The sequence below is a fragment of the Salminus brasiliensis genome, chromosome 3, assembly GCF_030463535.1.
Source record: "Salminus brasiliensis chromosome 3, fSalBra1.hap2, whole genome shotgun sequence".
NCBI classification, from domain to species: Eukaryota; Metazoa; Chordata; class Actinopteri; order Characiformes; family Bryconidae; genus Salminus; species Salminus brasiliensis.
The window spans coordinates 34,919,865-34,943,472 of NC_132880.1; the positions used below are offsets into that span (position 1 = coordinate 34,919,865).

At 39.2% G+C, this 23,608-nt stretch overlaps 3 protein-coding genes across 3 annotated transcripts; 2 read left to right on the forward strand and 1 right to left on the reverse strand.

Moving 5' to 3' along the window:
- Positions 1 to 43: 43 nt before the first annotated feature.
- illr4 (immune-related, lectin-like receptor 4) lies at positions 44 to 6,235 on the reverse strand. The gene is made up of 8 exons (XM_072675960.1): positions 6,107 to 6,235; positions 5,702 to 5,803; positions 3,633 to 3,731; positions 2,015 to 2,065; positions 1,798 to 1,857; positions 1,339 to 1,475; positions 1,125 to 1,255; positions 44 to 1,041 (listed from the first exon to the last, which is right to left on the reverse strand). Exons 1-8 carry the CDS (start codon positions 6,174 to 6,176, stop codon positions 849 to 851), a joined length of 843 nt encoding a protein of 280 aa, XP_072532061.1. The 5' UTR covers positions 6,177 to 6,235; the 3' UTR covers positions 44 to 848.
- Positions 6,236 to 6,817: 582 nt separating this feature from the next.
- Positions 6,818 to 12,541, forward strand: otud6b (OTU deubiquitinase 6B). The gene is made up of 7 exons (XM_072674785.1): positions 6,818 to 7,064; positions 7,238 to 7,389; positions 7,513 to 7,611; positions 8,230 to 8,542; positions 9,523 to 9,584; positions 10,148 to 10,254; positions 10,361 to 12,541. The coding sequence occupies exons 1-7, from the start codon at positions 6,995 to 6,997 to the stop codon at positions 10,443 to 10,445; spliced, it is 888 nt and encodes a 295-aa protein (XP_072530886.1). The 5' UTR covers positions 6,818 to 6,994; the 3' UTR covers positions 10,446 to 12,541.
- A 787-nt stretch (positions 12,542 to 13,328) lies between these two features.
- Positions 13,329 to 20,158, forward strand: lrrc69 (leucine rich repeat containing 69). The gene is made up of 8 exons (XM_072674786.1): positions 13,329 to 13,505; positions 15,137 to 15,263; positions 15,372 to 15,444; positions 15,570 to 15,765; positions 15,948 to 16,019; positions 17,302 to 17,403; positions 18,209 to 18,388; positions 19,742 to 20,158. The coding sequence occupies exons 1-8, from the start codon at positions 13,329 to 13,331 to the stop codon at positions 19,847 to 19,849; spliced, it is 1,035 nt and encodes a 344-aa protein (XP_072530887.1). The 3' UTR covers positions 19,850 to 20,158.
- Positions 20,159 to 23,608: the final 3,450 nt, after the last annotated feature.

A 23,608-nucleotide genomic window follows, 5' to 3' on the forward strand; every position in this document is an offset into this window, starting at 1 on the left:
TGAGCAGCTGACTGTGATCTGTCAGCTGGATATACAGTATGTCATCTTGTAATGGTTCTCCCTATATTACAAGGCCTGGGAAGTCTGAGAAGACCTGTCAACCTTTTGTCTCCAGTTTCCAAAACAGTTCTCCTCACGGTGATAAAAGTGAGAAGGAGTGGAGTGTGCCGGCACTCGGGAGTTGCTCATAATGAGAATGTAATTAGACTGAAAATACAAAGGCGCACAACTCTTTATAAAAATGCTCCTGTATTTTAAGTCACTCTAAAGTGCTTATTCCAGTTTTCCTTTTTTATAGCTTTCTGTTCTGTTGTAGCATTTTATGTTTCAAACGTTTTTATGTTCATGTAAAGAAAAAAAAAGAAATTACTGTAACTACAAACTAAACAGCTACGACACGTTTGAAGAGGCCATAAAGTTTCCTGACTGTTTTTCAAAAACATGATGAGCATGATGCAGACTGTTGTACAATGCTTCTCCATTACACCATTTTTTGTAAGCTCTTTGGTATCCTTGTAACTTGATTCACCCACCATGTTATTCTGCAACACTAATGAAACAACTGTCCAGACTGTCCGTTTCAAACTTCTGCCCATTTTCAGAAAGTGTGGATTGTACGTTTGGAATGACCATTTCACTCAGTGAAAAATGGACCACTGTTGTGGTTCATGCCTGTAAACTCTTTCCAACGTTTGTTTCATGGTCTGTTTTTTTTATGGATAAAAAGGATTTGTGATCACCTGGACACTGTGCTTTATTTGAATCAAAATAAGAAAATTAGGCCTCATTTACCAACATTCTCCTTTGAATTTTCTTACATTTCTTCTTGGGAAAATTCCAAACAAAGGCTACATCAGATTTAGGTTCCTTCTATCATCGTCCTTCGGAGATATGGTTTCACATATTCTTTTGTGTAATGTGGCACAGGCTTCTTCATACCAGTTAAGAGAGTCCTCATGACCGCTACTTCCCATGCTTGCACAGTTCTCACCAGTTGGTGATTCTTTCGTCCAGTTACCTGGTTCCTTTCCCATCCAGTATCTAAGAAGAAAGTGCAGTGAGACATTTTAACATTTTTGTTGAAACCAGAATCCAGACACGGTTCAGAAATGTGAAATTCCTACCGGATCATCTCATCGAGAGGTGTGTTGTCCACCCAAGTCCACTGTGTGTCATTCTGTTCGTCTCTCAGGCCGATCCAAAATCTGTCTGTGTCGTTCTCCATTTGGAAGTTTAATGATTCTGTCACAAATTTCTTCAAGTAACAGATACGTAACATGTATTGAATGTAGAATTTGTGAACGATGCAGATTTATGAAAAGTAAACAAATAGTAAACCTGCTCTTCTCTGCTGTTAATGATTGCCAAATGTCCTCCAATGGAAATGCAGCTGTCTCTGCTCAGAGTCCAGTTCAAAAGATCTTCTGAGAAGAAATAGCACTTCCCACCGTAGAACTTCCAGTCCCTGGGGCATGCTAGAAATAAAGAAGGGTAGAATGACATCGTATTCAATATAGATAAGATGGTATTACAAGATGGGGGCAGTGGTGGCTTAGCAGTTAGAGTTTCAGGCTATCGATAACAGTGTTGTGGGTTCGATTCCCGGGCTCGGCAAGCTGCCACTGTTGGGCCCTTGAGCAAGACCCTTCACTCTCTCTGCTCCCCGGGCGCTGGAGTTGGCTGCCCACTGCTCTGGGGGTGTGTGTGTGCTCACTGCCCCTAGTTCACTAGTGTGTGTGTGTTCACTACCACAGACGGGTAAAATGTGGAAGACACATTTTGCTGTACAGTACTCACCTTGGAAACAGGTACTCGGAGAAAAGCTGAGGTTTCTTTGTAAATGATGTAGTCGGGGTTCTGTTCAAAACAAGAAACACTGTAGGTTGTGTTCTTGGTTCTGTCATGGTTCTACCGGTATGTTTTCAGCAAAAGGTTCTGGTTCAGAACGATCAGTTAGAACTCATGGGATATAATTCAATAAAAAGTCAATAAGAAACAAAAAAAACATCCTTGCCTGTTTGGTCCTCACTTGGCAAGTCCTGAGGCTCCAGGCCATGAGTTATATCTAATGAAATGACATTTCAGGCATGTTAATTTGATCAAATAAAGTAGATGCAAATGTGGAGAAATTCTGTTCTCTATTAGTTTAGTATTTATTTAATTGGTTTGACAATATCAGCATATCCCTGCAACCAAAATGGAACCTGTGAGAACATGACTTTGGACATTAAATTGTTGCTGCAAAAAAAAGTTGAGCTGATGTGCTAGGAATCTTCATGTAACTTAATAATGAATACAACTGAACAGATTTACGTTGAGGGAATATTCCAGTGCAGCGTTTCCATAACCAATCGTGAGAGCAGCTGAGAAGATCGTCGGCACCTCTTTCCCCTCCCTCCATGACCTACACAGCACCCGCCTCACTCAGAAAGCTCTCTGCATGACGGGGAACCCTACCCACCTGCTACACAGCTTCTTCAGTCACTGAGGGACAGCTCGATCCACCAGGCAGTCAGGATGCTCAACTCTCTTGCATTTGCGTTTGTGTGCTGCTATCACCTTCTTCAAATCCCACCAAAGATTTTCTATAGAGTTCAAGTCAGGCAACTGTCCAGAACTTCTTGGCTTAACTGTACATTTAGAGGGTCTAATGATGCCCAAGCTTCAGTTTTCTTACAGAAGACATGAAGATTCCTTATATTTGATTGAATCCATCTTGCCCTCCACACACTGCAGGTTTCCAGTGCCAGAGGAAGCAAAGCAGCCCCAGAGAATCACAGAGCCACCACCATACTTCACGGTAAGCAGAGTGTTCTTTTCAGAATATGCTTAATTCTTCCTCCCCCAGCACTGATCCATAGGCCCGCAGAACAGACTGCTGTGGCTTATTTAGATTTAGTTTTTGAAGCAGACTTCCCTTGTGCTTTGGGGTCAGTAGAGGTATGTACGGGCATGGAGACCTTCAGCGCTTAGTGTGTGCTTTACTGTGCAAACTGTAACCTCAGTGCCTGCTGCTACCAAATCTGGCTGCAGGTCTTTTGTAGTCACTCGAGGGTTTTTGACCACCTGCCTCCTTAGGAATCTGGTGGCTGCCGGTGATGGCCTTCTTTTTCTGCCATGTCCAGGTAGTGTTGCCAGTGTTCCTTTGTGAACTTGTGAACTATGCTTCCAGCTGTGTCTGTAGAGACATTCATTGCCTTTGCTCTCTTTCTGTATCCTTTTCCTTGAACTTATTGGACAACTCTCTTGTCTTAGCCATATTTCTAACACTGAACAAACCCCAGTAGTCAGTCCAGGTATTTGATGTGTTTTATCTCAAGCACACTTGATGCATCTAATGAAGCCCTTGATCAAGTGTGCTTGGAACAACACCTGATGTGCTAATATATGAGGAATTCTATTCAGCAACTGCAGTAATCAAAGTGTAACATTTGGAGACACTACACTGGAATATTCCCTCAACGTAAGGTTTTGCTAATATACCTAATTGCACAGGTGTAGAATAAGACATAAGATTAATCTGAAATCAAAGCTTAGAGAAATGTTTGGGTCATTAAGAAACACAGAATAATGAACAAAGCCACATTACTAAAAAAACAGATCATGTTGAACAAATCAGGACAGCTACTTACACAGCACACTGAGAGAAATGACTGCACCCAAGAGAAGAACACACAATGCCGCGAATGCCAGTAAAGCACAGTATAAACAGGCCTTGGAGTCTGATTTAGCTTGAGAAGATAAATGAACAAAAACAACATGAACATTATATATATAATAGCATTACAAATTAAACATGCAAATTCAAATGACATTTATTTTGAATTTAGGGTGATGGTGTATTGTTATCTGCTAATACATGCAAAGTGATAAGTCATTGTATGTCCCAACAGCACAACTTCCCCTTCTAGTTGCAAATAGGCAGTGCTGTGCAAAAGTCTACGGCATGAACACAGAGAAACCACACCTGTGTTCTTGCAACTGTATTCTAACCAATATATCAGTAACTTCAGGAACCAACAGCATATTCTGACTACAGACTGCAGGGTTTTTATTTATTTTATTTATTCTAATAAGGTTTTTTTAACAGGCATAGAGACGTTGTCTAAGACCTTCACAGACTACTGAACACATTCATGAACCTGTCTATATCACCTAAATTCTGGAATAAGGACCTTAAATTAAAGGTTGCTCACCTTTACACACCAGCTGCTCCCATAATGTTGTGGTTGGAGGTTTACATGCACTCATCACTGGAATGAATGTCATGGTAACACTTGGCTTTCAGTCATTTTTTAAATCTTCTTTTTATGGGGAAGAATGAGCTACAATGTATGCCTTTAATAGAGCAAGAATTCTACATGTCCCTTAGCTAATTCCACCTTATTTCCACCTATAGCTTCTGGTCGAATTCTGACTGGATATGTGATCACTCTTCTTGGTAGATTTGGTTCAGTTAAATGTCAGTTAAAGCACAGTCCACATTCAGATGAAGTCAGGACTTAACGCCATTTCAAAAGCTTAGAGTTAGCCCGCTTGATCTACTCCACAACCACCATTATTATGTGTTTGGGGTCACTGTCCTGTTGGAACACCCAGTTGTCTAGCTGTTGTTTTCAGGCTATGCTAAAGAATTCTGAGATTATGGATTATGATCTGTGGTCATCCTTGTCCAATCTGCACTGCACTCAGTTTTATTTGGACACTGCTGCTGGCTGTAGTCAATCATGATCACTGGCAGGAAGTTAAGAAGCCGTGGCAAGACATTTGACATTTTGGAACTTTCATCACCACTCGATCAATAATCTAAGTGAACGTATGTATATTTTGACCTTGTATGTATACATTTGTTGTGTGATGATTCCAGAAACTCTCAAAAAATGTGTTTGCTTATTCAATGTCTTGTTTTTGAAAAACAACTTGTGCCCTGATTTTCTCTATTAAAGATGTATGTTTTAATGAATTCTGCCCAATATTGCCATGTCCATGATGTGTGTATGTAAACGTCCAGAACTGTATACACACACAGCAATTTTACAAAGCACATCCTTAAAAAGAAGTTCATTTCAAAAGGTTGTTTTCCTATGCAGAACCATGAAAACTAAAAGAACCATCAGAATGTTTAAAAGGCTCTTTGCGTCACCCGGTTGTCCTCAATGATAAATAAACCTCTTGTATGTGGTTCATTTAGAACTCTTAAACACCTTTTCATGACTGTATAGAGATGGCACAATATCATTTTAGTTTACTTTTCTGAAACTGATGCTGATACTGAAATGAAAGGTATCGGCTAGTAATGCTCATTTTCTTTGAAGCGCTTTACTTGATTTCTTACAGGATGTCAACCTAATACCCCAACTCATGGGGCAGTGGTGGCTTAGCAGTTAGAGCGCCAGGCTATCAATAAAAGGGTTGCGGGTTTGATTCCCGGGCTCGGCAAGCTGCCACTGTTGGGCCCTTGAGCAAGGCCCTTTACCCTCTCTTCTCCCCGGGTGCTGGAGTTGGCTGCCCACCACTGTGTGTGTGTGTGTTCACTACCACAGATGGGTTAAATGCAGAGGACACATTTCGCTGTACAGTGACAAATACATGCACCTTTACCCTCAGTACCAATGTGCCATCTCTATATTTTATTCTAAGCCTATTCTCCTTAGATAATATCAAGGAAAAGCAAACATAAACGGCTGTTCTCTGCTCTTACCCTCACTGGGCTTGTTCTGTGGCTGCCTGTCGTCGATTTTAGGGATGTTCACCTCAGAGAAAATGACACTATCAGCTGCTGGGACTTCATCAACTTCAGTGTCTTAAAATTTACATAAAAGCACAATGGACAGTCCTGGTTTTAATGTCAGAATGAACTAATATAATGCAGTATGTGGGTTAACATTTGATACATGAACAATGACTAGGTCTAAAACCTTTACATGGGAATTACCCAACAACTGTAAGCTGTACACTATAAGTTGTGTTTTCCCCCAATTATTAATCAAACTATTAAACAATTTCTGCCTTTTCTCAATAACATACAGTCCCTGCACCTAGACAAGAAATATTTCCTCAAGCAAAAAGAAAGCGTAATAAATCCAATAAAAGGTGGAATACTGACTTGATTTTTTTCTTTGGAGCTCTTCTCTCCTTATGAACATCACCTCGGAGTATATGACATCGTCCTGCATTTCTGTGGGTCTCTGTTGAACTAAGATTAAGGAGATGAAGTCTGACTCTGACTGTCCCTTTAGATGTGAACAGAACTTCTGCCTTTATGGCTGGAAAGGAGAAGTTCCAGTCGCTTATCTTACAGAGGAGGACAGCCTCATTCTTTCAACCCTCAGAGTAAGGGCAGGTAACGCTGACTACTATTCCTACATACATAATAGATAATGTTTGTAATGTAATCTTTGTTGACCACAAAGCTTTTAGCAAGTCTACTTATTTTGCAATAAGATCAATATTTTACTTTTTTTTTTTTACATTTGCAGAAAAGTGAAGATTATTAAGCAAACTAAATGTTTGCAATAATAATAATAATAATAATAATAATAATAATAATAACAATAATAATAATAATTTCTTCTCTTTACACATCCCACTTAGACAGCAGGGATCAGAGTGCAGGTATTTTGCTTCACCTGTTAAAATACTATTTTGGAAATATAATCATATTCCATTTTTTTAAATAAAATTTCCAAAATTTTAGTTTATAATACACTTGATTGACTTTTAATTTGAAAATTTGCTGAATTTAAGGCCTCCTTTTCGTTTGAGCGGACTTTAAATTTGAAGCGGACTTTTATTTTGCCTCGTGTCTTACGGTGTGTACGCTCCCGCGGGCTCGTTTCTCAGCATGGCACGCTTCTGATTGTCAGTTTCACTGCAACTGTTAGTGTTTCCTTTTTACCTCGGAATGGCAGACTTTACAGGAACAGACTAGCAGTAAGAGTGGGGTGTCGGGGAGCTCAGCCGTGTGCTGTGAGTCGAGCTGTTCAGAGATAACATGGAGGAAGTAGAATCGGCAGAGGAGCTGTTAGTCAAACAGCATCGCAAGGAAAAGAAGGAGCTGCAAGGTTGGGGACCCTCACCCTGCACCATGTTTCCATACTGCAAAACTGGACATTATAGGACAGACATGACCCCTTCTTCTCTTTTCCTGCCCTGATCGTAGAACAGGTTGATGAATGATCTTCTCAGTGGTGTAAAATCAAATGACACTAACAGGACTTGTCTCTCTCTGTTATAGCTAAAATACAGGGCATGAAAAATGCTGTGCCTAAAAATGACAAGAAAAGGAGAAAGCAGCTAAGTGAAGACGTTGCCAGATTAGAAGCAGAGCTGAATGAGAAACATGAGAATGAGCTCAAACAGCTGCAGAACTCCAAGGATGCAGAGAAGGTAATGGATGGATGAATGGATGGATGGATGGATGGATGAAATGATAGGATGTTAATTGTAATGGATTTAATTGGAAAGAAATTAATTTGATTATAAAAAAAGATCTTTGTTAATTATGTGAAGGTTGACGAGGTTTCAGATGCTGTAAATTCCATAAGCCTGTCTGGTGGCGAGCAAGCAGATGGTAAGCAGGCCCGAGTAACCAAGGCTCAAAAGAGACGGGTAAGTTTAATGGAATAACTGTGGTTGCAAAGATTTATGGTCTTTTAGCATTAATCACCAAAGTTTGTGAAGTGTCTGCCCAAAAGAAGGAGTTAAACTTGGAAAGTAAAGCAATTATAATGCCAAACATTACACCATGTGAACAAAAGTATTGGGACACCTGTTCATTTATTGTTTCTTCTAAAATATCAGGGGTTAAAACCTTTCTCCTGCTTTTGTTGGAGTAGCTGTCTTACTATCCAGGGAAGGGTTTCAGCTAGATTTTGGAGCACTGCTGTGAGAACTTTCAGATTACATTCAGCGACAACAGCATTAGTGAGGTCAGGATGTTGGATGATCACCACCATAGATCATCCCCAACTCCACATCTCATCCCAAAGTTATTGGCTGGAGCATCACCATCACCCAGAGAACACAGTCCCACTGCTCCACAGTTCTATGCCCACACTTGGCATTAGGCACAGTGCCAATAGCTTCATGTTTATCTGCTCCAGAGAGTCCTATTCTTTTGGCAGTACTTCTCTACAGGGACTAGGCAAACTGTGTGTGTGTATTTGTGTATCGGAGACAGAGACTGCTTTAGCTGTACCTACTGTTCTACTGTGTGTAATTTTCCAGGACAAAAAAGCTGCTCTGGAGAAGGAGCGAGAGAATCGCATCGCCGAGGCAGAGTTGGAAAACCTGTCAGGATCTAGGCACCAGGAGGGTCTGAAACTGAAGCAGAAGTTGGCTGAGAAGCATCTGCAGATCAAGGAGATATCCTCTGACGGCCACTGCATGTACCGTGCTGTGGAGGACCAGCTTGTAGAGCGTGGACGTGCACTCGGGATCCAGGAGCTCCGCGCTCAAACGGCTCAGTACATGAGGAGCCACTCGAGTGATTTCCTGCCTTTTCTCACCAACCCAAACACTGGGGACATGTACACTGAAGGTAATCCTTTTCAAAGAGCTACATCATGTGTGCTGCTAAGCAAAGTAAATATGTATATATACTATACAGGAATGACTGCATATAGAATCTATATACAGTTCAGTTCATAAGGATTTGGAATGATATTTGTAGTTTTGCTGAATAATATGCAGTCCACAGAAGTGATGATGCAAGTGAAAAGGCCACCATTGGGCTGAAAAAACAAACCTACCAGAGAGGAGTGGACAAATCAACAGTTTGGTGTGTGTATATATATATATATATATATATATATATATATATATATATATATATATATATATATATATATATATATATATATGAAATAAAAAGAGAGAATTAAAGATAATTATAGTGAAAGATTGTGCAGAATATATATTGTACAGATATAGTGCAGAACTTGGTGGAGGAAAAACTGCTTCACAACATCTAGTCAAGCCAAGAACACTGTAGTGAAGGTAGACATATCATTGTTGAAGTCTACAATCAAGAGACACCTGCATTATTTAAATAAAGAGAGTTTACATCTAGATGCAGAAAGGTCAGGTTAGATTTAGCTAGAAAACCTCTAAAAAAAGCCTCCCCAACTCTGGATTCAATATTCTTTAGAAAGATGAAACTTGTAGCACAATGATGGGAAGAGACAGTTATGGAAAAGAAAAAGAAGAGCTTATTATCCAATGCGTCATCTGTCAAACATGGTGGAGGCACTACTATGGCATGGGCATAAATGGTTGCCAGTGGAACTGGATCACTGGTGTTTACTGATGATGTGACTGCTGACAGAAGTAGCATATGATGGCAGTATGAATTCTACTGTGTATAGAGCTGTACTTTAGTCAGATGATGCAAAATTCAAGAGCTTTTAAAAAGTCTACACTTCAATCACATCTTGATTTTTCAATCACTAGAACAGCTAGTTTAAATGTCTGCTTAACCTGCTTTACTTTATAAAAACCTTTTCCTTTTCCTGCACACAGAGGAGTTTGACAAGTACTGCAGTGATGTGGCAGAAACAGCAGCTTGGGGGGGGCAATTAGAGGTAGGTATCCTGTGTCACCTGAACAAGCCATTTTTGTACTACAATCACTATACAGCTCCATTACTGGTGTAGAACTAGGCCAGATGCACACACCAATGTGCCAGATGCACACACACATACAGGGCGCCTTCAGATGTCTTGTGCAGTCCATGCCTCGAATGGTCAGATCTGTAGTGGTGGCACGAGGGGGCCCTACTTAATATTAAGCTGGTGGTGCTAATGCTGTGGCTGATTGATGTATAACTGCTTTATAATAATTTATTTATTTATTTATTTATTTTTTCAGCCCAAACCAATGAAGCACTGCTTTTGGAGTTTTCTCCTTCATTTTTGCACTTAGCTATGAGACTTTAATTTAATATTAGCATGTTCCCAAAATATGAATTTGGGGGATATTGAATTTTATTAAATTTAGCTACATTAGCCTCACAGTTCGCTTGCAAAACATTTATCAGACGTTCATAATTTAATAATAATAAAAATGTTCTTAATTAGAAAAATGTTGAAATGTGTTCATTTTGTTTCCTAACTTGCTGTCTTTCCCTGTTTCCCCACCATCACAGTTAAGAGCCCTTACACACATCCTCCAGTTACCAATAGAGGTCCTACAAGCGGATTCGCCTGCAATTGTTATTGGTGAAGAATACGACAAACTGCCAGTCACTCTCATGTAAACATCTTCACAATGTTTTCCATCTTTCTTTAATTTGATTATGACTGAAAGGTGGATTTGTTCACTTTGTGCTAAACATCCCTCTCTGTCCTTTTTTCCCCAGTTACATGAGACATGCATATGGTTTGGGGGAGCACTACAACTCCGTGGAGCCACAGAAAGACGTAGCAAGTGAAGAGCAAGAGTGAAGTGGTGTCTGAGATTACTGTAGGCAAGAGCTTCTGTGTTGGACCTTGTGTCAGTCTGGAGAGAGGCCAAAACAAATATCTGGCTTCTAGTCTGACAGACTAGATACTGAATCAGAGAGAGGAGAGGCATTCGGGGGAATTAAGGACCCAAGTGATCAATAGCTGTCAGTTATTCGTGGTTACAGTTGTGATCAGACATTTACATCCACATCATGGACATGAATGTCATGGCAATATGGACTTTCAGTGATTTCTTTGAACTGTGGCAGAATGAGTGACAACATACAAAACCCCCCAAAAATATACAGGGACAAAAGTATACATACTCCCACTTAGATTATTACATTCAGTGATTCTGGAAGTTTACCTCTTTTAACTTTTCTAGGCCTCTTAACTTCCTGTCAGTGATCATGATTGACTACAGCTGGTAGCTTATCTGTACCCACTTAGAAAGGGATAACTTGACGACACTTGTTGAATCCATCAACACACAGTGCAATGAGAAGGTTCATGGAGCTCAGTGCAGATCTGAGAAGGATGATCGTAGGTTTACAAGTTAGAAAAGTCTCTTGGAGCCACTTCTAACCAATTGCAGACTCCATGATCATCAGTTCTAACAGATGTACATAAGTACAAGTTGTTGGGAGGCTTAGCCACTTTACCAAGGACTGAAGGATGAACCAAACTCTCCCTGTCATCTTAGAGGAAGTTGGTTCAGATGATCAGAAATGGTCCAAGAGCAACAAAAGGCACAGGGTTGCCATGAACTGGAAGCCGTTGGAACACCAGTGTCACTCTCTACAATGAGCTTTACATCAACATGGACCAAGAGGCTGCCATCCAAGAATGAAGCTTCTGCTCCGAAAACACCACCTTTAAGCCTACCTTGCGTTTGCAGTTGACCACATGGAAGAAGAAAAAGCCTTCTGGAGGAAAGTTTTGTGGTCAGATGAGGCAAACGTTGAGTTGACTGGTCACAATGACCAGAGGTATGTTTGAAGGAGCAACTTGACACAACTGGGTGTTCAAACAGGACAGTGACCCCAAACACGCAACAAAGGTGGCTGTGGAACGGACAACGTAGGCTGACATTAAGCCTTCAGAAGTCCTTCCCAAAGTCCTTCCCTCAAATATGTGGACTGTGTTTAAAAGTCAGGTCAGTGCTAGAAACCCAGCAAATCAACACACTACCCATTCTAAAGGTGAGCTCGCTTCTGCCAGAAGCTTGTTGATAGAAACATATGCAATGAATTCTTGCTGTATGTTGCCACTCATTCTGCCCTAGAGACAGTTAAAAATTCAAAATTGACATGACTTTCATGTTGCTGATTTGTGTAATGTTTTGACTACAACTGTGTATGAGTGTGTGTAGGATTCTGTATTCTGTAAAAAATACATATATGGAAAAAAAAAAAAGAAGAACATGTTCTCAGTAAGGAAATCGGCCACATGCTAAAGATCTCTTGGAAATTTTAAATCTTTGTCGAAATAAATCATTTTAGTTTCCAGTTTCTTTGTGTTGGAGAAGATCTTGGTGGAAACCTTGACAGTAGTGCCTGTGTTTTGGTAAAGCTACATTGTAGTTGTGCATATTTTTGGGTTTAACACCTATGGGATGTTTGTTCATAAACCTACATGCAGTTTGAGGAAATCCACCGAAGTAGAAGTCCAATATGCTGCTGTTGAATAAAACAACAATGTGGTAACCTCTGGGGTAAGAAGTCCCCTGGGCAAATTTCATCAATTTGTCATCCAGGTTTTACAGGCTGTATCATTTCTTTGTCAGTCCTTCCGAAGAATTTTGCTTGGCCAGCATAGAGTAGGTTTCACCTAGTTCAGCTGGATGTCTAGCCTGTCAACCAAGAAAAGTAGAAAACAAGTTGGTCTTTACTGGATTTTTCAGCTGGATGTTTTAGCATTTTTAAGGTTTGCATTTCTCACCAGTTATTACAGTTATTAATCACAGTACAAACCTAAACATGATATTTTATCACCACGGTCAAATTATTCATTAATTATTTCACTTCATTTAATTGTTTTTAATAAAATGTGATAAATAAAAGAACATTTAAATAAAATAACATGTGAAAAGTCAACTTGGTTTATTGATTAAGCAAATATTATTCCATACAGCCAATCGCTCATTGAAATATCTTTAAAACGACGTACACTGTGTGTCCAAATGTTTGTGGACACCACTTCTAGTGAATACATTTAGCCACTTTAAGTTGCATCCATTGCTGATACAGATGTGCAAATGTACACACACACACACACACAGAGACACAACTTGTCCAGTCCCTGTAAAGAAGTACTGTTAATAGAGTAGGACTCTCTGAAGCAGGTAAATATAAACCTATTGGCACCATGCTGCCTAATACAAGTCGTGTGCTAGAGAGGTGTAAAGCCCCCCAGCACTGAGCTGTGGAGCAGTGGAAGAACTGTGTTCTCTGGAATGATGGTGCTCCATCCAAAACTGACACTGATGCTGAATGCATTTAGATCTTCACAGCAATGCTCCAAAATCTAGTAGAACGTTTTTCCTAGACAGTTTCAGAGACGGTTACTCCAACAAAAGTAGGATAGGCTCTTTTTGAAGGAAACGGTAAATAAGATGTCCCAATACTTTTGTCCATATTGTGTATAGTCATTTAACAAAATTCATATTTTTAAAAACGAAATAAACCCCAATTCAGGCAAGAAATGTGCTGGGATTAGCTTTGACCCCCTCATTTGGTCAGGAGTGATGATGTCTCCCCTCCAGTTGTCTTACCTGTAAGCGCCACTAGGGGTCAGCGGTGTCGCTTTAGTGAGGGAAGTGGGGTTTCTATGGAAACGCGGATCAGTTGAGCTCTGTTCAGCGCTCGCGTTTAAGCGCTTTTAATGGCGAGCGGTTTATTAATCAGGGCATTGAGGGGAAATGCCAAATCTGTTCATTTGAGCTCCAGAAATTTAAGAAATGTCCCTAAGGCGCTTGGACAGCTGACTTGCGTTTTAGGACTACATTTAAACAACAACTGCCTTTCCAGTCTGCCTGCTCAGATACAGTCCCTGAGACAAGTGAGTAACAGTGAGCGCCAGCCGCGGGGCTTTAGCTAGTAAACACTAGCGCTGACTAACACAGCTGCAGTTTCCACAGTAGCTAACTCTCAAACTGAATTTACAGAAAATTACTATAAATTGCCAATTTGTTCGTTTGAAACTATTAAAACTTGCTAACTGATTAAATGTTTTATTTATTTATTTATTATTATTTTTTTTTTTACAACTTTTGGAGAGTTGTGGTGCGGGTGTTTTTAAAGCCTGGCGAGGCTGATGGTCGCCCTTTTCAGTTCCACCTTAAATAGTGCTACATTTAAGGTCCTACAGCTACATTTAAGGTCCTACAGCTACATTTAAGGTGAAAATCCCTTTTAGCCTCGCGGATTTTAATACACACCAGCGCCACAGCTCTCAGACAGATATTTTAACAGTGAGAGACAGTAAAACCCCTCTTCCCACCCAGTGGCAATACCCTAACACAATACCGGCTAATCATTTTACATATGCACGTTATCTGTCAGTGTTAAAACATTAGCACAAGTACATTTCCAGATAAACTGTATTAACTAATGAAGTAAAGTAACTTACCATCGGGGTTTCCACAGTTTGGTTGGCTGGGACATCATGGTTTTGAGTGATTGGGACAGTGCAATAGAGAACCACTATATGTGACCTGAATGCTCTACATTATTGGTTCCCAACCCCCTCATATGTGCTGATCCCAAATCAAGCACAGCAGTACAGGTGGAGTGAGCACAGGGTGCAGGGAGGTAAGAGAGGTGGGGAACACACCCATTGCAAGAAGAAGTCTGCCTTTGGGCTGAAGGATCTGTGATCAGTCAGATGATGTGTTCATTAAACAGGTTGTGGTGTTGGGGGATGGTTTGTAATGCATTCTGTACCTGAAACATCTTTTTTTTTTATATATATATATATCTTAATTTAATGTGTTCAATGAAATTTGGGGGTTAAAAATGACAGGATGGAATGAGAGGGAGGGGGTTGTTGTGACGGTGAGAAAAGACAGCGCCGTCTGAATTGTGGCTGGATTTTTAATCCTTCGGTACTGAAGTTGAACAGAAATGAATGTGTCAATTCATAATTGTGCACATAGAAAGAAAAAAAGTGCATATGAAGTAATATAAAAGTATGAACAGAATGAGGGAGTCTCACTTCAGGCCATGTGTAATCTGTGAAAAAGTGTAGAGGACAGAGTCACTTGTCTGTGAAAGTGAGGAGGTCAGGTCCCCCGTGTTTCCCACGTCCGCTATGCCCTTGCTCTCAGGGAAGTTGGAAGAGTGGGCTAGCAGTGCCAGCAAGTTGGCAATAATAGACAATAGTTAGCAAGTCGTTTTTTTTGGAGAAAAAAACTTTGTGTCTACATTTTTGTCGTTTTACATTTTATGACATCATTTATATCTAATAGTTCTTTACATAATGTAATTACAAAGATCTCATGATAAATGCACCAATAGAAATGCTCCAGAACTTACTTTTACACTGACTTCCATTGAAAGTTAAGAAGCATTTTAAAGGTTCTATTTTGGAGTTGCAAGGTCTTTGCATGACCGCAACAGTATGTTCAGCTTCTACAGTCTACATGCTACCATGTCCACATTGCTGATCTGTGTGTGGCTCTATTGCTTTAGTTAACAGAACTCAATCTGGGGAATAATGTTTTCGAGGAGATCCCAGTTGTACTGAAGCATCTGAATACTCTGAAAAAACTTTATTTGTTTGGGAATAATATTTCCAGTTTGCATCCAGAGGTTTTCGGTGAGTGAAGCATTTAATGCAATGTCACTTTAATTTTGTATCTTGTTCTTTATTTATATTTGTGTGTTACAGCCTTGTGCATTTTAAATCACTTTTTTATTTTTCCAGAAGGACTTCCAAACCTTACAGTTCTCAATCTGAATCATAACAGAATCAGAGTCATTCCTCCAGCCATTAAGAGGTAAAGTGTGTGTGGTCTGCTTTGATAGAGTGAAATTGAGTGTGATGGTGATTTAGACCTGTCGTCGGGAGGTTGATGCAGGACAACGCCTCTTCAGCCATTTTTCTTTTGACTTTTGTTTTCAGACTTTCCAATCTGGAAGTTTTTAGCCTTACGCACAATCTGCTGGAAGAAATTCCTGCTGAACTGGGATTGCTTAAGAATTTGACAGAGATTAATTTTGCCAATAACAAGCTGACTGCAATTCCACAGCAACTTTATGATTTAACACAACTGAGGAAGCTGAGCTTGGCCAGGAACAGTCTGATAGACTTGCCAGAGGTGAGTTTCAGGTGGCTTTCTGCTAGAAGCTGAAGATGTTTTAACACAGTGAATCTCCTTCATGAATGCTTAGTGTTCCTTTTTTCTGGTGTTCAGTCTTTGTAACAGCTCATATTTCTATGAGCACTGAATGTGAACTGTTGTACAGTTGTTTGTCATGAACGTCTCCTGTTTTGCTGAAGGGCATTCTTGGATGGGAGAACTTGAAGACCTTAGATGTTGCTGGTAATCGGCTGTCTATGTTTCCTGTTGATGTAAGTCTTAGTGTAGCCCCGTTCACACCTGCCGTTAACATTTACGTTTACATTTACGGCATTTAGCTGTCGCTCTTAACCAGAGCGACTTACAAGGTTACTCGTATTACAGAGCAGGGCCAACATAGTGTTAGGAGTCTTGCCCAAGGACTCTTATTGGTGTAGCGCAGTATAGTCACCCAGACCAGGAATCGAACCTCAGTCTCCGGTAGTGGTATTATCTGCCGCACCACACCAACCACTGCACATTCGTCTTAACCACTTAACATCCGTCTTTGGGGAATCAGTCATATGAAGACATGGCTATAATGTGAAGATTCTTCACATTAACAGCACTCTGTTACAAACATGGTTCTTCATGGAACAAAAGTGGAACTATATATGTCTTAGGAATAGATCATTAATTTAATTTGATAAAATTCTAAGAGCGACTTACAAGGTTACTCGTATTACAGAGCAGGGCCAACATAGTGTTAGGAGTCTTGCCCAAGGACTCTTATTGGTGTAGCGCAGTATAGTCACCCAGACCAGGAATCGAACCTCAGTCTCCGGTAGTGGTATTATCTGCCGCACCACACCAACCACTGCACATTCGTCTTAACCACTTAACATCCGTCTTTGGGGAATCAGTCATATGAAGACATGGCTATAATGTGAAGATTCTTCACATTAACAGCACTCTGTTACAAACATGGTTCTTCATGGAACAAAAGTGGAACTATATATGTCTTAGGAATAGATCATTAATTTAATTTGATAAAATTCTAATTAAAAAATCATTTAAACTATATTGAATGAAATGTAAGACATACTCCAGCACATACACCACTATGGTGGCTTAGGGGCCCTTACCAATGGCTTACACCTCTCAAAGAAAGAAATAGCCCTGCATTTGTGACATGAACTGTACCAATGTGTTTCCGATAACACTAACAGGCTGTCTGATCAACCGCACTATAACTGGAAATGAGATATTGTGAGATTGATTGGACGTAGCAGTTAAACAGTTAAAATAGGATAGCTTGGTAGCTAATGGATAAGAGTATTCTGTATGTATGGTGCACCAATGAAGCTAATCAAGAAATCTGTGGTCCTATAGAAATGCTATGTAACATGTAAACAGCTTTAACGCCTTGACTGTCCACTTGTGTTCGGAACCCTTACGACAGATGTTAATATCAGGTGTGAACAGGGCCTGAGATCTGAATATGTGGGACACAGCATAGAAATGCATGTTATTTTGGTGAGTAATTAGAGTTCCAACCTTTATTTTATCTCTCAGTTCCAGTTTCTTGCACTGGAAGAGTTGTTCTTTGAGGAAAACAACTTTGTTCAGTCTGAGCTGTTTGAGTCCAGTCGAGTACATGAAGTCTTTTCGTTAAAGGTAATGTACAGCACTACTGGATAGTTTCAGTTACATCTGATTTTCATCATATTACTGCCTTTTCATTGTATATAAAAACCACAGTATTTTATTAGCTTTTTGTAAATACTGGCTTTTGAAATACTGATATCACAGGATGCTCTCCTATGCAAATGAGCTGTCACATTGTTTCACACTGTGTTCTGTGAGCATCCAAACCATCATAGCTGCAGATAAGTGCATGTACGGGTATATTTGATGAATCAAGGATAACAATTAATTTGGGCAAACTATTCCAGACCATCACATTAATGATCCACGACTACCATTTTTGTATGCAGTGCTGTGCAAAAGCCTTATTCAGCCAAATAACATAATCTAGGCACTTAGCAGGTGTTTGTCTCTAAAACCTTGTGTTAGAATTGACACTAAAAACATAAATTCTGTTAATAATTATCAGAATGTCTTATGCTTAGCAGAAATATTGATATGTTGGTTAGAAGAACACAGAAGAACACAGTTTTGATTGCTCCCATCTGTGAACTTCAGTCACTGTATGGATTTGTTCAGTTTTAGTAGAAGCTCCTAGGTGGAGATAAACTAGGTATTGGATGGTAACTGTCAATACTGGCCTTTCCTGAAGAGCTTCTATTTGCTTTGCAATTAAATTTATATATTTGTATATATATTGAAATAAAATAATCATTTATTGCCTAGACATACATCTTTACATATGATCACCGATGCCTAGGTATGTGGCAGTGTAATTGCAGTACTAGTATTTTGACCTTATCATGCAGCCAAACTAACTGTGCTGTTTGGGCAGGAGCTTGCTGCAAGGCTTATTCTAAAAGAAGGCATGAATAAGCTGTCTGTGGTGTCCAGAGCTCTACCGCTTTACCCTGATCTGCAGACCATGCTGTCTCGCTGGGGCAGGTGTGCTGTGTGCTTCCAGCTTTTCCTCACCACCTGGCTGGAGTGTGTGCAGTTCATCAACCTCCGAAAGGTACGCGGCTGACTCTCACTCTCCCTGACCTCTGACTCGACCATCTGCCACTGCCAGTTTTTACTGCGCCACGTTCAGTGAGTGTTTACAGCATTGTGCTGTAATAGCACAGAGAAAGAGTAACCCCACCCTCTTAGAATGCCCTGTGCGGGCCTTTGTTTGTGAGAAACTTGTTTTTTTGGCATTATGGCTTTTCTACCTCTTTGTGCTGCTCACTCTGTACAGCACAAACCACTACAATGTTTAGGTTTTTAACCCTTTTTAAGTGCTTCACTGTGTTTATTCGAGCACTTCACTTATTTCGGAAACAATAGCATTATGTATTTGTGATGGCCACCTCCTTCCACTGCTCCATGGTCCAGTTTGGATGCTCACATGCCCACTCTGTAAGTTTTTTTTCATATAAATGCATATATTTAATTACATATTTAATGTTTTAATAGTTCTAACCATGCCATGAGCATATGATGAGGAGAAGACAATAGGGGATGAACTTTAAGACTCTAAGAACTTTGCGCTGAAGTTTGGATGGCTTAGTTTTTAAGCTAGACGTCCAGATCCAAGGGGTGGTGGTGGGGTACTGAAATTTTGTCATGGGGCAAGGAAGGTGCAGAAGAAATTAATAGGACGTTGAGGAGGAGGAAGATATCTGAAACCCCTCTTCCTCCTCCCAGTCTAACGTTGAGAAAGTTTAATGAAGTTCCTGCATCCCATCAGTTTCTCGTCTCCTCCCTTTATTTCCTCCCTAAATTAAGTTATTTCTTCAGGGCGCATGTCATGGAAAACTGAATTTCCTTTAGAACACACCATTGTACAAAAACATACGGAAACCTAGCTGCGGAAACATCCTGTTTTGAATCCATTGCTTCTGTAATGGCTTTCTTTATTTCTTTATCTGCAAATACAGCAGTTTTGCCCCACCTATTCTTATTTGCATTGCAAGGTATTTCAGCAAGAACTTCTTTTTAAATTAAGCTCAATATAAGGCAGCCAATCAGACCAGATGTAGATTTACATTTGCCTAAATGCAAAAACACATTCTAAAATTGTCACGTAAAAATGATTCAGACTGTTTTGGTACATAAATCCACACAAAATGAATAACTAAACAAAACAAGAGAACAACACAGAAAAAACTATTATTTATATAAAATGATATATATATATATATGAATATAATGACCTGCCATTTAGACTTTAAACAATGCTGGTTATTTGATATCAGGCTTTGCCCAGTTTGTTTTCAGTCAGCTCATCTAAACACTGTAATGCATTTAAAAGGTGTTAAAACCCCCAACACCTGGATTAACAATGTGATATAAATGATTCATCGCTGTGTTTTCTCTTTTCTAGGACATGAAGATGAAAAGCATGCAGATCATTCCAGTCCGAGTGCTGTTGTGCTCGTACTCCTGCTTCAGCAAAAGTGGCCATTCGTACTATGGGGTTGCTAAAGTATAGCAAGTATATCAGATTAATCAGAGGTATCTCTTACTTTCATTCTAATGCTTCTTACACGCTTTTATCTTTTGCCAGTTTACCACTAGATGGCAATGTTTGATCAGTGACAAGCCTTGCATGGGGAAGAAATCTAGTCTGCAGCAGTGAAAGTTACTCACATTACCTCAGTGGGGTATCACCTGACATTTTGCCAGCTTCAGACTTATAGACACCTTTGAACTTGAGCGACACACATGTGTGCTTTATAGTATGATTCCATTATACTTTTATTATTATTACTATTACTATTAATATTCTGTACAAATGTTCCAGACACCTAAACACATTATTTAATACTATTAATCTCTGCAAAAAGAGATTACAGATAGAGCATTGAAACTGATGCAAGGAAACATAAATAAAGAAAAACAGTAACAAGAAATTCTCATTTTGAAGAACTAGTTCGAAGAACAAAGCTGGGTTCCAGATTTCTTTTGAAAGCACATGGATTATAATGAAATAATTAGATATACACATCATTAAACGCTGATTTACTAAACCAGTGTTGGTGAATGATAGCTATAAATAAAACTATACTCTTCCATTAGAAGAGCTTTGGAGAGTTTCATGAATACAGTGATGTAAAACTGTTGTACAGTGAAACCAGTGTACTGCACACTCTATGTATCTAAATACATTTTTCTTTTTAGTAATAGTTATATTAGTACATGTATATATTTAATAAAATTATATATATGTATTGTATATGTTATAGTAAGTTAATATTGGTACATTACGGGTGCTCTGTAATTATTTCAAAATCATTTTCTGCAGAATGTGTCTCAAAAATATTAGTCAATAAAATCTGAGCAACATTTAATTAAAGAATATACTTTTATACATGTTGAAAGACACTCACTGACAGTATTCTTAAACCAGTGATGGTGTTATTGTGAGTTTGAAGATTAAGGATAATTTGAATAGTGTCATGTTGGTTTAGCCAAGGACAGCTTGAAGGACAGCTTCTACTGCATATTGGAAAATGATGGTAATTTTTTTACCTTTTTCATTTGGCTTCTAACAGTATGTTTAATAAATGTACGAACCTTTTTTAGGTTTATGTCGCTAATTAATGCAGCTTATATTTCAGTGATACTTTTGCTAAAATTGTGTTTCATTAATTATGTATCACCTCAGTCCATGTTTCACAGTAGAAGTGTGAATGTACTACAAAAGCCATTTTAAATCAGGACTAAAGCCTTCTGCTGTACGTTTTATTACCTGTCTATAGCTGGACTTTACGCTCTCCACAGTCTGTTGAACACAATGCTCTCTCGGCTCAGGCCAATGGCATCTGTTGAAACCTGAGAGAAAACTTCATTTCTCCGAGTTAATTTCCCATGCAGGCCTTCGGAGCTCAGAGCACAATCTACCGAGTTGGGCCTGATGAATAATGCAGCAGGTTTAATTGCAAAGCCAGAAACTAATGACTTTGGACTGGTTAACAGCAGGGGAACCATACATCTCTGCAAACTGAATGAAAAATCAGTTCAGAAAAAAAGAAAGGGGAAAAAAATGCTAATTGATGAATAATTAAAGCTTGAGCTACAGGGCATAATTGTGACATTTTGTTTCAATCAATTTAGAAGTACAGGGAAAAGTGCACTTAGGAAACTAATTGCAGTTGTGAGGATGTCCGGTGAAAAAAAGCCCATAAAGTCCAGTCCTTTATTATACAGCCTTCAGTCAGAATCAGCTTCTGTTCTGAGACTCAGTTACATGGACACAGTGCAAGCCAGAGACTTTGCGTGGAACCCTTTTGGTTTTATATATTATAATTAAAAAGTGTTCTTTTCTTTATTAATATTAAGTAACATTCCTTTCTCCTGTACACTAGGACCATTTCCACTTTGCCCTATATTGAATCACATTGATACTTACAGTAACTGGTCCTCCAGATTGTATTCTTAGATAATGTGCTCAAACGTGAGGACGCTCTGAAGCCTGCTGGGTTTTGGCATTGAGGTCACTGGCCTAATGAGGTCACTGGCCCAATGACTTGCCTAATGATCTCTGATCACTCTGCACTTTACACTTGCACCAGCATTTCTGGCTCTCTCTTTTCTGTCTGTTAATAGTTCAGTGAGTAAATGCCCAAAAAGTATATTAAGTTAATAATAATAAGCTAAAGATGGAACAGTATTTTCTGTTAGGAATTAGGAAAGGCCAGGTGATGAAAATTTCACAGCTTTATAAATATTCAGACCTAATTAAGAAATGGCAGTTAACAGAAACAGTGTAGGTCAAGCTGAAGTTTGGAAGGCCAAGATAACCTTCAGGCATGTTTACAGACTCTGGAAAGGTGGTGCACTGTTCTACTGTGCAGCAACACCTGCACAAATATGACCTTCATGGAAGAGTTGTCAGAGGAAAACCTTTCTGTTGCCCACCCCCACACCCACCCCCCCACCCTACAAAGATCAGAGAGAGAATATTTCAAAGAAACTACATCTAAACAAGCCTGAGGCATTTTGGAAACAGGTCCATTGGTCTGATGAACTTTTTATCCACAATAAGGAAATGTATGTTTGAGAAAAAAAGATGCAGAATTGCACAGAGGTAGATCAATCATGCTTGTGTTGCTGCCGGTGGCATGAGAAACAGTTCACTGGTAGAGGTAAATGCACCTTTATTTTAACTTGAGTGCCTCTCATTTACAATGCAGCCAAAGTAATACATGAAATATAGATTAGAAAATGAAAGATAAATTTTATAAATTTTATAGTAATATATAAAACAAATAAGATACATTTTACCATAAACCATATAAAATAGTCAAAATTATGAAAAGAAAACAAGAAACGGTAGTTAGTAAGTTAGTAAGAAACAAAGTAATTCAAATGAATCCAAATAATTAAAAGTTGAAAAAAGGGAAAAGACAACTAAAATAGTGAACATATCCTATAATAAAAGGAAATATACATTTGCTAAATTTAAAATATTGTAGATTATTTTAAATTTGCGAAAGTAATAATAATTGTGCATTGAAATATGAAATATTTGTCATACCTAAAAACACCCCACAAAGTTTCAGAATTAAAAAAAAACAAAAAAATAGAACAGAAATAATGTAAACATTGTACAAAAAGGTCAGATGTGTGTTGAGTCTCTTCCATTAAATCTCAAAAACTTCAGTTGACTCGGGTAGATCTGATCTACTCATCACAAAACGTATAGACTCCATGCAGTTCCAATGCACGATGTCACTGAAGCAGAAGCATTTGAAAAAAAAAAGGTCCAAATGACTTGGAATATATATTTTTTACATTGATAATTAAGAAGACCAATCCATTAAGCCATATACCTATTGCGACATTTCTATTGGTTATTCCACAGAGCTTGTAATACAAATGCACTGCACCTTTCATGTTTATATATTTCTACATATATGAGAGAAGAGAGTGAGGGTAAGAGGGGGATTTGAAATGAAATGTGTATTATTCCAGAGACCAGATGTTTGGTCCTGCAGCAGCAGGGCTGCCTCAGGCCCTGTCTGGTGTCAGTGTGTGTGTGCGTGCATGTGTGTGTGAGTACGGATGCCTCTTCTCTGCTTCAGACCACTTTATTAACACAGAGCCCAGTGCACTCACCTTATTGTTTTGCTAGCCTCATTTCACAAAAACACATAAACACACACACACACTACTGTTGTTTTCATGCATCCAGGGATTCCAGGGATATCACAAAAGCACCCGCATCCCTCATGGCGGAACGTCTTTC